This window comes from Amphiura filiformis, chromosome 10 (genome assembly GCF_039555335.1).
Source record: "Amphiura filiformis chromosome 10, Afil_fr2py, whole genome shotgun sequence".
Taxonomy (NCBI): Eukaryota; Metazoa; Echinodermata; class Ophiuroidea; order Amphilepidida; family Amphiuridae; genus Amphiura; species Amphiura filiformis.
Window position 1 is genome coordinate 63,343,762 of NC_092637.1, and position 15,465 is coordinate 63,359,226.

Below are 15,465 nucleotides of genomic sequence, written 5' to 3' on the forward strand. Positions count from 1 at the left end.
GTAAGGTATAACCCATTTTATTTGGCTAATTTAAACTTAAGATAAATGTAAATAGCGCCCTCAATTTGCCCATATATGTACAGTTTGTAGAATAAAAATTGCCCTCAAAACGCAGAAAAAGATTAATATTTTGATATACAAACGAAAATTTATGTTAAAAATTGCTACAAAATGTATGTGGATTATATAGGTTATTAGTGTGATAGCTGTTGGTATTATTCAGGTCTAGAATTGAACATTTATATAATGTTTTGTTGGAAAAATTAATAAATGAACACATCAAACAACCGTTATATATATGGTGTGTATGGCGTGTTATATTTCCGGCACGTACTTATCATTAACATGAAATCGTCGATGACGCTTGATAGTCATGATTGTTCAATAAATTGAAAGATAGCAACTTTATGATATTTATTTACATAGAACATTGAACCTATTTACCTAATATATGCAGTGGTATAGATTTTTGTATGTAAATAAAAAACCTCAAATCTCGTGCAAATAAAGGTAGCCCAAATGGCCTAGATAGTCGATGCAACCAAATTTATCTTACTTTAGTAGGAACACTCTCTGCTAGTTTTTCTTGAATAAATAAAATAAATGTAGGCATTTATATATCGCCTAGCCCTTGATCCGAATTAAACTAAGGGGATATCAAAGCGCTTTACATTTATTCCGCTGCCATAAGGATTATCACTGCAGCTAACAATAACGGCACTGGTATGTCTACCCCATATCAGCACCCTATTTTTACCTCGATGGAGTGGGACAAGCGAGATAAAGTGTCTTGACAAGACACAACACGTTGACCCTGATGACGGGGATCGAACCCACAACCTCGCTGTCATGAGTCGAACGCCCTAACCGTTAGGCCACCGTGCTTTGAATATATGAAACAAAACTATTTATCGGTTTTTGTGCATAACCATCAAAAGAGTAATAATTGGCAGTGATACTTTTTTCATTTAAGCCTTTAGATAATTCACATTATAACCAGTGTTATGGCGCTATTTTCTTTCTATTTTTCAATCATTTAAATATATCGCCCGCGGTCTTTCGATCTGTGAATCAACCGTCGATGATGCTTCGATGCTTCTTATTACTGAACTATTAACTAATTAATCGAAATTAGCGCTAAATTTATATTGATCAATGTCACTACAGGTTCAAATTACCATTTTATCACAATTAACAATAGTAAAGTAATTGATTTCATAAATGATAAGGATCGACCAAGCATCGATGGTCGATCGAAAGATCGAACTAATTTGTTTCTATTGCCTTAGTGTGTAGTTATATGTGACGTATTGGAGGCAAAATTGGGAAACCGTCCAGCTGACGCACTACCAAAATTACTTCACTGCGTAGCGAAAAATATAAGGATAATTGTGGTCTAATATCAGGCAGAAAGGAAGATGAACATTACAAATAAATTTTTGATCAATTTTATCCAGGTCGGTACGCCACTGCTAGTAAGATTGGCAAATTTTCAGGGCGTCCGTCGGACAAGTTAAAGGGAAAGTAGTGCGTCATATGACAAAGTTGCCCATCTCGGACATTCGGACGGGAGCTATTTAACGTATTGATGTCGTCACATGGCACCAAATACACTTAAGTTTCAGTTATTTCTTTTAACTATTGATTTTTCAGGTCCTTCATTGGATACATACATTCAACATGGCTCAACCAGAGGTTCTATTCCTGATTATCACGGCAATCTTTGCGTCCACCTATTTGATCGCATACACTGCTGCCTCCAACGACTACGACGAATCAAGCCAAACATCTGGTAGCTGCAGCCAAGAAGAAACAGCCACTCGGTGCAAACCAATCGAAAGTCCATGTGGATGCTTCATGGGCCCCTCTGGGCCTGCCGGTGCAACAGGGGCCCCGGGAACCGTGGGGCCATCCGGGTTGCCCGGAGTTCAAGGGCCGCAAGGTTTGTCTAGATTTCACTTTCTTGTCACGTTGTTCATGACGAATACAAAAATATCTTTCTAGACCTGTAATACAATCATGGAAAAAAGTTTGGAATATTTTGTTTTAAAATATACTTTCTTTCCTTGGGAAGACAGTTTTGACAGTGACTTAAATTAAGTGCCTGCATTACTTTGATATGTCCTAAAGTGACATGTCGTGATAAAAGACGCTTTTATTCACGGTTGTTTGGTGGGATCATTTATTAGTTTTTCAAACAAAACACCATGTACAACCAAATCTTAGGCTTAAACAGCTAAAAGTGATATCATGCTAATGTATACAGATGCTTTTGAACCATTCTCTACTTTAATTTCCCCTCTTAAACAAAAAATTATTCACTTTTATCGTATTTTTTAAAGCTTTTTCGGATATAAAATGTATCTATTAATGACACAATTGGTGGCGCTATTTAATTACTGGAAATTACTCTTTCAAGCTTTTAATACAAATAATTCCTTTAAATGTTTGATAAAATATGTTTATAAAATTTCCTTGTTGCTTCTTTCACCTATTCTAGCTGTTTTAAAGACAATATTAATCACCTAACCCATGCAAATAAAGAAATATGATTTAGGATAAATAGCGCCATCTATAGTTTGTATTTAGTTAATAATGAAGCCAATTCTATATACATCAAACAACCGTGTATTAGACAAAACGAGTAGAAAGATTAAAACATTCTACTCACCAGGTCATTTTTTCCCACATAATTTCAGAACCAATTGGTTCCTCCTTTCGTAATAAAGGGATCAGCCGGTCATGTTATGTTTTACCCTATTATCATTGTTTATGAATTAATAAACATACCTGGTTGAGGCTGTTCGTTTAAAGTACAAAAAACCTCTCCGTTACAAAGAAATAAAATTAAAATATCTATAACTTTCCCGGTATGGGGGCGGCCATTTTCGTTCATTTCTTGACGTCACTATAGCCTATGAAGCCCAAGTATCGATACAGCCGAGTGGGCAATGCTAGTTTTTCCTATGGAGGTTATCCATTTCACTCATACATGTCATAAGTGACTTCTAACAAAAGGAGCTGGTTCCCGTACATGCCGTAGTATTCCTCATTCAAACCAATTCAATGCATGACTTCGGAGTTACCTGCATGACCTCGGCGGGCTGTTTTGAAACAGTCATGGTTGCACATGTACGTTGTTTTCGATTTTCTTGTTCCGTTTTGCGCTGATTTCAGTGTTGTCAATATCGCTTATTAAACGACCTAAGCGCCCGACCTATGTGTGCAATGTACGTCAGTATAGCCCAAGTATCGAAACATGGAGACTTCCACTGATGACTTTAATTAATTAATTGCACTAATTAGCAAAAGTGTTTGATTCTAACAATACCGTCAATGTAACTAGAAAGGCAAGTGCTACAATATGTCCTTTTAAAAAATCATCCGGCTGATCCCTTTAATGGTGTTTGAGATGCTGAGATCAGTGTTTTTAGAAAATCGTCTAAGGGATGAAACTAAAACTCGACCGGCGGTCAACCGCCGGTTCCGTCCGGTTTATATTGCTTAGAACAATAGCAACCGGACGGAACTGCCCGGAACCGGCGGCTGACCGCCGGTCGAGTTTTGATTTCTTCCTTAAATAGAATTATCACTTAGTTACACTGATTTCAGCAAACTGTTATAGTTAGTATATTATATCTTGGGCTGCCGGTCTCTCATAATGTGATTGCTTCACGTATTCTCCTTGTCGTTCCTGCTGTCCTTTTCCAAAATTATGTTGCCGTACCAGTCAATGCGGCGACAAGATTGGATACAGGGGAATTGAAGAACATTTCTAACGCTCGTATCCACAATTCAGATACGCGGAATGCAAATGAGAGATTTCTTTCTCTCTATGGGTTCGTAACTACGAAATCTGGATGGTGGTTGTCAAAATTGAGGTACTGGTCACGTGTAGGATTACAATACACACTGACCCGCAAAGAAGCGTCCTCTGAGCGTTTGGCCAAAGTATCTATATATAAGAATGGAAGCTGTCCATCCGCCTCCGCTTCAGATGTGAACATTGTGTGTTCACTTTGTGAGTTGATGTGCTCTGTGAATTCGTTGAAATGCTCCCGTTTAATCACTACTAATGTGTCATCCACGTAGTCAAGCCAAATTCAAGGATTAAAGCTTTCAAACTGTTCCATAAATAGATTGCATTATGTTGGTGAAATAGGACCATCCATGACCGCGCCATATTTTGTTGATGTTTTTGTTGAAGAATTTTCGCCAAAAATTTGTAAGTTGTATTTAGACGAAATAATTCTGGTATACCCTGCGCACAAGTATAACCCTAACCCTAACCCCAAACATAAACCTTACCCCAAAACACAGGGTGCGCAGGGTAAACCAGAATTGTATCATTTTAACAAAGCTTTAACATTAACAGTCGAAGCACTTTGCTCGGCGTTAAGAAAAACTGAAAAACTTGGTGATCACCCAGCAGTATACCATGGCAGAATACAAAGTTCATTTTTCAAAACCAATTAAATACTTTTCACTGCCAGTTTCGAGCGTCATGGGCGACATTCTTCTTCAGAGTGAGCTATGTCCACACATCTTCTCCGACGAATCTCGGCCTGTAGAGGGCGCACTACTCGCGGGGATGATTGGGTCATAGATGTGACTTAGAAAATGGGCCCCTCGTCTATGTTCATGACTGTTCAGTATATCATGGCATTTAAAAAGCTGTATTAGGCCTATATGCATGGTGGAACAGAAAGTAATGCAATGCCTCGCCTATATCGGCTGGATTAGCGACTCATCTTACCATTAGGGGGATGTCATTTTCTTCGGCGGGGGGGTGGTCATGAATATGTCGGTGACCGGAGTAAATTTTTATGACCCCCCTATCGCGGGCAAAACATTTTTACGACCCCCCTATCTTGGGTTGAAAATTTTTATGACACCCCCCCCCTCCCCCTTCCGCCTACACAGACTCAAGACAAATTATTCAGTGCCGGTACAAAGACGAGGAGCGCACCAAAACTTTACAGCGAAGAAAGTGTGCGAAGTGCGTAAAAATTTGATCTAGTGTGTAAAGAAGCGCGCAAAAATTTTGCATTATATAACGAAAGGATGTGCACATATTTTGATTGTTAAATTAAAAGAATGATCGTGCAGCGAGCGAAAATTTTGAGTCACCAGCCCTCAATAATTCTATACCCCCCCTATTTTGGGTGTTAAAAAATTATAACCCCCCTATATTTGGTCTGAAAATTATATGACACCCAGTATATTCATGACCCCCTTCCAAAGCAAATGACAGTGCCCTTAAGCTTTCGTGGTCTAGTAGTTGTGACTTTCTTCTTGGCTGCAGCTACTAATCGTCATTTTAGAAATGCGCTTTAATAACATAGTATTTTCTGACGTTTTTTGGGAATGTGTCTCTTTAGGTTTGACCGGCTCCATTGGTCCAAAGGGCGACCCTGGCTTAGAAGGTCAGGTAGGTTTAAAAGGCAGCACGGGAGAAAGTGGTACGGCCGGACAGAACGGAGTAAACGGAGAAAAAGGTGAGGCCGGACAAGATGGAGCAAACGGAGCAAGAGGCTTGAAAGGCACAAAAGGCTTGAAAGGAGACTCTGGAGAAAAGGGTGACGAAGGCGATGTCGGACCAGGTGGCCACAAAGGGGATTCAGGTGAGCTGGACTGATGATTATAAGGATTGTTTGATTTGATGTTTGATAATTAGAATTGTTATAATAGTTTTCGCGACGTTTTAAAGAATATTGTGAAAATGCCGCAAACCTGATCAGATCAACCATATTTCAACGTTTTTTTCCAGGTACAAAAGGAGACAAAGGTGATACAGGAAAAGGAACGAAGGGAGATGCCGGTACCCCTTACGTACCACCTCCATTGTCAATGTTTACTGCTACCCTAACCTCAAGCCTTCACGTCTCTTCTGGATACCAGACCGTCGCATTCAACTCTGTCAAAATGAATGCAGGAAACGATTACAGTGCAACATCGGGATTTTTTACATGTCGCATACCAGGCATGTACTCCTTTTCCGTGACTGTGTTGTCACATCCTCAGTACGATCTAAATATATATTTGATGCGTAATGAAGTTCAGGAAGCTCGCGCTTACTACAACTATATGTCAGATAAGTCAGGATACTCCACGATAGGTCACAGTATAGTTCTTGATCTAGAAGAGGGAGACGAAATCTACATAAGAGCGCACCCTACAACCTATCTATACGCGTCCGGTACGGGTAGTAATGTTTTCACTGGTCATCTTCTGTATGCAGCTGCAGACATGTCAGTGGAAAATGAGGCAACCGAGATTTAAAGAAATAAAGTCTGTAATTGCATGCCCTTTGACTTAAAGTACGATCTTTTTAAATTTTTAGATTTTTCTTTTTTTCTTCCAAAATGATAATATGCAATCATTATGAAAGTTCCCAATACATTTAGACGCGAAAAACATTGGGAATTTGCAAAGAAACAACATCATAAACTTCACCTCTATCACTCGAAACATCTCGCACTATTTGGATTAGGACAGCGAGTGCGGCCTCAGAGTTGAGTCTCCTACGCGGCAAGTTTGGTTACGCTCCCTCCACATGTGAAGGGAGCGTAACCAAACTAGTTTTGTAGGAGACTACGGTTTGCGATCGTGGCCGACATAAAATCATAATCTAAAAAATATGATTTTATGTCGGACCAACAGAAAATCATCCCGTTTTACTACAAATAGGGCGAATTTGACAGTTTGCTCATAGATTTAAGTTAGAATATGTGTAAGTATTACAAATATGCCAAAAAATCGGGTTTGAAAAAAATAAAGGTAAATTCTGAAAAAAGATCGTACATTAAGGCTTTAATCTTCAAGACACTTAATCAATATTGATAATTTACACAGAATGGAAATTCCACGATGAAATAAGTTCAAAATAAAAAAGGGCAAATCAATTAAGATAAGAAAAAAACCAACCAAACAAATTTTAGACCATGAATATAAATAGACAAATATTTATAGAGTTAGGTAGCATTCAGAGCATTTCGATGTTTGGATTATCCCTGTACCAGTGTGCATTGCACTATTCGGACGTATACATTGATAGTAAACTATATTTCGGTTCAATCGGTTGTGGTTAAATCCGGATATAAATACTAAAGTACTCTGAAAACCCATAAAATAAATTATGCTAACAATATTTTTAGGAGGACATTATTTAAAACAAAATGGCATACCGCAGAATTTCATCTACAAGGATGTTAAAGGAGTATTGTTTTGAGTTGACGAAAGAGACGAAAGGTTCCATCACACAAAAACATTATTTGGAGTTTGAGCAACTGTATTACTGATACAGGCGGCTGTACAAACATGTATTATTGTAAGACCAATCAAAGTTTTTGTGGACGGTGCCTGCCTTTTGTCTGTTTTGTCAAAAGAAAAACCCAATCATTTCGAGCCATACATGCTTTTAGACGGAATTCTACTGTATGGTTTGTTTTTATCAAACACATGTTTATAAATATTTAGAGTTTTTATGACGACATAATGATACAAAGATCGACTAGCAGTATTCGGTAATTTAGCTGACGCGCTCAGCTATATGTAATATTTTACCTGCGTTTTATAGACCTAGAGGTGAAAAACTAATGACGGGACACGGAGTGATATACGGCCGGCGTCCGTTTCATTTTTTCAGAGAAGAAACCTAAACACAATCTCTTCCACAGATCAGCTACCATAGGGTATTAAATAAAAGACACTAAATTTAACGCCCACGTAACCCAGGGGCGCCGCCATACCAAGATCACCAAGTGATCAGTAGATGTGCTATAATGCTAAGAGATAGGAATTTTACAGACAAATATCATTAAAATTGCTGAAAATTTAAAAGGCAACTTAATTATACATTGGGGATTCTGTCTTTTAAAGTATGTTTTCAAGAACTAAATTTTGAAAGTTTTGACCGACGGGAAAAAAGTTATTGACGGAAACTCTTACAATAATACTACAAAGTTGAAAAAAGACAAATTTGCTAGAAAATTTGGACATGCATCCCGCGTTTTCAATTGAAATACACAGGAAGACCACCCGCTGTGCCAAAGGTCATTTTTCTAGGTATAGACGCTGTAATGTCAGCGCCCATCTGGTCACGTAGGTATTAAAATAAGTGCCTTCATTTAAACGACCTAAGAAGACATTTAATAATTGCATAATTAGTAACATCAATGGCCTTTAAGTTATTCCACATAATTTATCAGTATGCCCATATTAAGACAAAATAATTGCCAAGACCATCGGATGCATACGATCTATGAGGTTGATGGACTACGTTATACCCTCCTGGAATAGTGTATGATGGGAAGAAGGGAAAAGGTCTATAGTGCACTCCGCAGCACATACAAAACCCCGCAAGCCTCAGCACAATTTACAGCAATTCACTGAATTCGCCGAAGAAATTAGTGATATAACAGGATTAATTACCATACGCTGGCGAAGTAACGTAACAAATTGGATTAACTACCATAGTAATAGGTGAAAACAATTTTGAATATATCGCGCTGCACTACAAGCAGGTTGACCTCATCACCTGTGTACGTCTGCAACCCTAGGTTGAATACAATACCGGTCTTTTCAAAGATACTAATCCTACAGGTGCGAGTGATCAGCATGACATGGTTCAGAGGTACCGTGTAAACGTACCAGTGCAGGGTACCATCGTATTGGTCGTGTAAACCCGTTTGACCCATTTTAGCGATGAATGATTTCCCTGATGATCACCCTTATGCACCAACTGCATCACACCAGGAGGGTGAAAGTGCATAGGAACAATGCCGGAAACTACGTTACGCTATTGTTCGACCTAGGCTACATCATTTTTAACGCATGCGTGTTCGTCAATACAGCTTTAGACTCCTCCACCTTCGCAACACGGTACGTGGAGTGACTGGAATCACACTGACGGCGGAAGAGAATACTAGCTGGTCAAACAGTTTAATTCTATCAAGCATATAATACCTGAACAATCATCGTCATTTGATCTATTTACTACAGAATATATTGTATACTCAAAATATAATTTTAAAATTGTAAACCTGTTAACTTGTATATTTGGGTACTAAAATATAAGGACATAAAATCATATCGAAGACAAAATGGCCGCTAATCCGCCTATTTGAGACCTAGGATACATATTTCAAAAGAGGGCAGCAGACTAGGATGCCTATCCCTTTGTCTATTATTCCTGATCACACCTGACCAAAGAGGACGAGGTGATCGGAGAGGCAAAATATGCTCCATAGGAGATCGACATTTTCAGATGCATCGTCAGTACCAGTAAGATAATCTTTTCCATATCGCAGTGAATGCAGACTAGCAGTAGCAATTTTCTCTGCAGTGGCAGTTACTCACGGAATAGGGTTTGTGGTACAAAGTTGTCGTGTGTCAGATTTGTAATATTTATCCCGCTGTTGACTCATCTTATAAGGTATGGTCTGCTCCTCATTATTTTCCTCAAGGTACTTAATCACTTTCGTGAATGCATCAGTTTGCACTTTACCTTGTGATCTTTCAAGTTTTGCCAGCATTGCAGGTTAGCTTTCCCGTTCTGAAATTTACGCTACAAGCTTGGTGGCAGGTTGCATCTGCTGCGTGAAGGTCATTGATGAAGTTTATTTTAGCTTTATGTGCCCACTCATCATTTCTGTTTGTGCGTGTGTGTAACAGTAACACTGATGTCAAGTGTAAAAGCCCGTGTAAAAGTCAAACGTTTCGACAGGTACTAAACTTGTTTCCCTGTCTTTTCCCACCATTATTTGCCATTTGTACCACAAAATAAGCAGTTTCATTGTACTCCATGGGGTATGGTGTCTGCAGATCTGAAAGTGTGGGGTGCCTGGTTTGCCCTCCACCATCACATTCCCTCTGACGCTTGAATGATGCAATACACATTTTGAGTTTATGCAAATTAAGCATAAAGATATTAGCCAATGTTAATGATATAACAACTGTTGTAGCTGAATTCCCTGACCCAAATAAATGAATGGGTATAGACACAGAAGTTAGTTCTCTATCAATCTCAGATCACGAGATAAATGCAGGAAAATGGTCTCTGTTGCAATTACTTGTTTTGGGCTGTCCCCCTTTTTCATATTGTTACAGGGAGTGTATAATTCAAACGGAGTCATCCATTCAGGAAAATTAAGGTTATGGTCTATGCTTCCATATAGGGATGCATCTTCATCAGGCTCGTACGGAGCGTTTTGTGAAAGGGAGCCCTCCCTTAATATTATGAACGTGTGGGGGGGAATTAATGTACTTTAATTGGGAGCACTATACTGTATAGCGGTGTATACGGTATTTTGTAAAGCAAACAGTGGTATCCGGGAGTGATATATAGACCCAGATCGAATGAATTGAAAATAACGATGTACGTGAAGCAGTGGTTATTTCTTCACTATAGTATTGAGACAAAATAATGCCGAGATCACACAAAATATAAAAGTAAAAAAGTACCAAATATCGACTATGGCATAGTCTAATGACCAAGGTGCGAAATTAACTGTGAAAACATATAAGGAGTAAATAATAGTTTTAGGGTGTCCATGGTTGTTTGATAGCATGTAAAACTACATCATTTTAAAGAAAATGTGAACACTGATGGCGGTATTTATACTTAATCGTGTTTTCATCTTTACAATGGGTAGACACTGGTATAATGGCATTAAAACATCAGGAAAAGAGTAACAAATACCAATGAAATAATAACTTATATTATTTTAAATTTAAAATATATGTAAATAGCGCCCTCGATTTGCACACGAACTTAAAAAATACCACAAAAAGCAGAAAACATGAATAAGTAGAAAAAGAAACGAAAATCTGTGTTAAAAAGAGCTTAAATAAATGATCAAATCAAACAACAATGTGTCAAGTTGAGGTTGCGAATCGCGCGGTGACATATTTTTTAAACATGGGGTGGGGGGGGGGGGGGGGATGTGTTTTTAATTTTTTACTTTTTCAAACGACAATATAAATTGAAATTTAATTTTTTCCTGAAATATTATTAGTCCTGCTATTTACATGGTTTGTTTAAAAACGTAATGAAAAACAAAATAAATAAAAATAAAACTGATACCAGTCTTGTGGCATAACTCAATATCTATAATTGGGATTTATTCGCGTATTGTGTGGTTTCGTCGAAGAAACCGGATGACCAATTTTCTAAAATATTGCATGCGCAGATTTTTCGTGCACACGTACAATTTGCTGATCAGCTGTGATTTTAATGGGCTGTTTGGATATTCCAAAATGTAGACCTGCTTCGAAATAATATCAGTGGACCTTTGATATGCTTTTAAACTCATATCACAAGAAAATGGCCCTTTTTAGTACAGGGCGCTATGGGTTTGGGATTTTATATTCCTATATTAGTGGGGCCAATGTTTTTTTTGCATCCCTATACCTTAAAAGGGCATTTCGTGATCCACAGCATCATCCCCCACTTTTCTCCAAAAAGTTGAGATTTTTATATCACTGGAAACCTCTGGCTACATAATGTTTATGTACAAAAAAAACCCCAAAAAATATATCGGAATCAACTGAAATTTTGGGAATAAGCTTTTTCGTTGATATCTACCGAAAAATGTCATAAAAAGAGGATGTTAGGATCACGAAATACTCTTTTAAATATGTACAAGCATATTAAGCATATTACATTTGACCCATCATTTCATCTGATTCTAAGGTTATAAATTTCTCAAATAAATTATTTTCCTATTGTACGGTGTACCATGAGGGCCAATATTTTCCCAGAAAAAATATTTTTCCCAGATAAAAAATAAATTTTCCCAGAAAAAAATATTTATCCTAGAAAAAATATTTATCCCAGAAAAAATAATTTCCCCCAGAAAAAAATATTTATCCCCAAAAAAATATTTATCCGAGAATAAATATTTTTCCCAGAAAAATATTTAACCCAGAAAAAATATTTATCCCAGAAAAAAATTTATCCCAGAGAAAATGTTTTTTCCAGAAAAAAAAAAATTTCACAGAAAAATGTTTTACTAAAAAATATTTTCCCCAGAAAAAAATATTTATCCCAGAAAAAATATTTATTCCAGAAAAAATATTTTTCCCAGAAAAAATATTTTTCCCAGAAAAAAATATTTATTCCAGAAATATTTTCCCAGGTTCTGTGCTTCGAGTCGGTGGGCACGTGTCCTTATAGTCAGGGAATGAAAATTATACGTAGGCCTACTCACCGGGCCTTCCCAAATCTTCCCAGATCTTTCTTTCCAGAATCTACTAAGTTATTGATTATAGGTCTGCAAAGTAGTTTGCAGCCCTTAAGAGTCAATGTCATCTTAAGTGGCATAACCAGTCGGCCTATAGGTTGACATGAAATGCAAGGGAAATAATTGTTCGCTTTATTAAAGGAAGTGTCCGGAAATGAATAATTTGTCTTGAGTCTGTCTCGAAAAATTTTTCGACCCAAGATGTGGGGGGGGGGGCGGCATAAAGATATATTAATGACCCCCGCCGAAGAAAGTGACACCCCCTTATGTGGTAGGGACCCCTGGCGGTGCAGTGTGCCTTGGGTAACGGCACAGTGGGATAACGGTATCAAAACTTGATGTATTAAAGGCGAGGAGCGCACCAAAACTTAAGAGTGAGGAAAGTGTGCGGAGTGCGTTAAAATTGTGATTGCGTGTGCAAAGAAGGCACACGGAAAGCGCAGAAATTTTGCATTATATAACGAAAGATTGTGCTCACAAATTGGATTGTTAAATTAAAAGAATGCGGAAAATTTTTTGAGTCACCAACCCTAAATAATTCTATAACCCCCTATTTTGGGTGTTAAAAATTATAATCCCGCTATGTTTGGTCTTAAAATTCTATGACCCCCTGTATATTCATGCCCCCCCCCATTCCGAAGAAAATGACAGCCCCTAATGCCATTTCGTCATTTCCTCCAAGCCAGCCACACATAAAATCTGATTATGTAATAAGAATAACTTGTTCTTTATTACATAATCAGACTGAATAAAGGGAGCATGGCGTAGCATGGCCGACAGCCTTGGTCCCGGGCCTTGGTCAGGGCTATATTTATCCCAGAAAAATATTTTTCCCAGAAAAAAAAATATTTTCCCCAGAAAAAAATATTTTCCCCAGAAAAAAAATATTTTCCCAGAAAAAATATTTTCCCAGAAAAAAAAAAATTTTCCCAGAAAAAAAAGAAAAAAAATTTTTAACAGAAAAAATATTTTTCCCAGAAAAAATATTTTTCCCAGAAAAAATATTTTTCCCAGAAAAAATATTTTTCCCAGAAAAAAATATTTTTCCCAGAAAAAATATTTTTCACAGAAAAAAATATTTTTCACAGAAAAAAATATTTTTCACAGAAAAAAATATTTTTCACAAGAAAGGTTTAAATAATTGCAGTTTCAGATTTACAATGAAGGCCCATTTACTAACAAATCAAAATATATAGTGCTGTTTGTTGATACTCACATTTTGGCTTCGAGTGAATGACAATTGATTTTTCATTTCACTCTCGTGGCTGAACGAAACAAAATATGAAACTGCTATTTTCAGGATAGTACAAGGAGATATTACTTCCTAATATATATTTTCGGGAGGGAATATTTTGAACAAAATACATAAAAATCGTGATTTTAAAATGGTCAAATTCGGTGATCTGATTTAGTGCTGCGTGTGATGAGATCAATAGGCTAACTCGGGGGACTGAAATGACATGTAGTTGTATTTTTCGCAATTTCTCGAGAATGAAATCGTTTTAAATGCTGACTTTTTCAGAATGTTACAAATATATATTACTTAGGAACATATCTCGAGTTTGGCGAATTATTTTATTTAGAACGGAAAATATGGCCGTTTTAAAATTGATATTTTGACAGTACTGACTGCTGCTCTGTGAGTGTGTGTGCACGGAAAGCATTCAACACATTGAATGGTTTTAGTGACGTCACTGAAGTGCCTAGTACTACTACTATGTACAAGGTCAGCCAACATCTATCAACTGTACAAAATTGTGTGGGATAAATAAATTTTGTGGGAAAATTATTTTTTCTGGGGAAATTATCGCGTATCGTACGACGAGGGCCATTCAGGGCGCATTACACCAAATCACTGCGCGAAAGGTGCAATGGTGATGAGTTCCGGTTAAAAGTATATGGCTACTGGAGACAATATGCAGGGCCGGATTTACCTTTTTGGGGGCCCTGGGCCAGGCCAAAATTTGGAAGCCCTAAACGCATCATGAGGGAGACATGTGCACTCAAGTGGCTAAGTTTTTAGACTTCACTAGGGCATTAGCGCGCTAAGCGCGCGGAAAAATTTAAATTTTAGTCCAAATTGAATCTGAATTTTTGCTATATAATAGGTTAGTGCGCGCGAAGCGCACACAATTTGGCAATTTTTGTACCCTGTTTTGGCCCAAAACATGGTGTTTTCAGCTAAAAAACTACACAAGGCAATTTTGGGGGCCCCCATCAAAATCAGCTGGCCCTATGGTAAATCCGGCCCTGACAATGTGGTGTCCTTGTTAGTCCTGGCCCTGTCCTACAGACCCGTATACAATTTTTTCAAGAAGAAAGTTTGAATGTTGATTCGAGTAGGGTATGCATAGGTCTTTCAAATTCTACTAGGTGGAAAATTCCAAACCCGGGCAAACTCCGTATATGGCCGTTTTTCAAAATGGCCGCCAAAATGTAGGCCTACTTATGAACCAGGTATAATGACAATAACTCTGAAACTATTTGACCTAGAGGGGTGATTGAGGTGTCTATCCCCACTAAATTAAGGCTGTCCGATTGAATGAAGGGGGTTTCATGGTTGTCTGAGGTCTAGGACACCTGAAATCCAAGATGGCCGCCCGTAGCAACCATAATCATCATATTCACCAGATGAAATGACAATAATTCGGAATCTGCTTGACCTACAATGGTCATTAAGGTGTCTATCCCCACTAAATCAAGGCTGTCTGATTGAATAAAGGGGGTTTCATGGTTGTCCCAGGTCTAGGACACCTAAAATCCAAGATGGCCGCCCATAGCAACCCGATAATCATCATATTAGCCACATGAAATGACAATAATTCGGAATCTGCTTGACCTGCAAGGCCCATTGAGGTCTCTATCCCTATGAAATCAAGACTGTCTAATTGAATGAAGAGGGTGTCATGGTTGTCTGATGTCTAGGACACCCACAATCTAAGATGGCCGCCCATAGCAACCATATAAATATTCACATTAACCATGTGAGATGACAATATCTCAATAATTATTTGATCCAGAAGAGCAATTAAGGTGTGTAACTTCGCTAAATCGCTAAGGCTGTTTGATTAAATGATGTGATATCATGGTTGTCTGAAGTCGAAGTCATACCAAAGCCAGATAGCAGCCACAGCAACCACTATTAACCAAGTAAAATGTCATCAATTAGAACCTCTGTAACATAGAGGCTGGATTAATGCCGCCAAAATACATTTTTTCA

At 37.8% G+C, this 15,465-nt stretch overlaps 1 protein-coding gene across 1 annotated transcript; it reads left to right on the forward strand.

The window, feature by feature from the left end:
• Positions 1-1,658: 1,658 nt before the first annotated feature.
• Positions 1,659-6,307, forward strand: LOC140162353 (uncharacterized). The gene is made up of 3 exons (XM_072185568.1): positions 1,659-1,942; positions 5,382-5,624; positions 5,771-6,307. The coding sequence occupies exons 1-3, from the start codon at positions 1,681-1,683 to the stop codon at positions 6,280-6,282; spliced, it is 1,017 nt and encodes a 338-aa protein (XP_072041669.1). The 5' UTR covers positions 1,659-1,680; the 3' UTR covers positions 6,283-6,307.
• Positions 6,308-15,465: the final 9,158 nt, after the last annotated feature.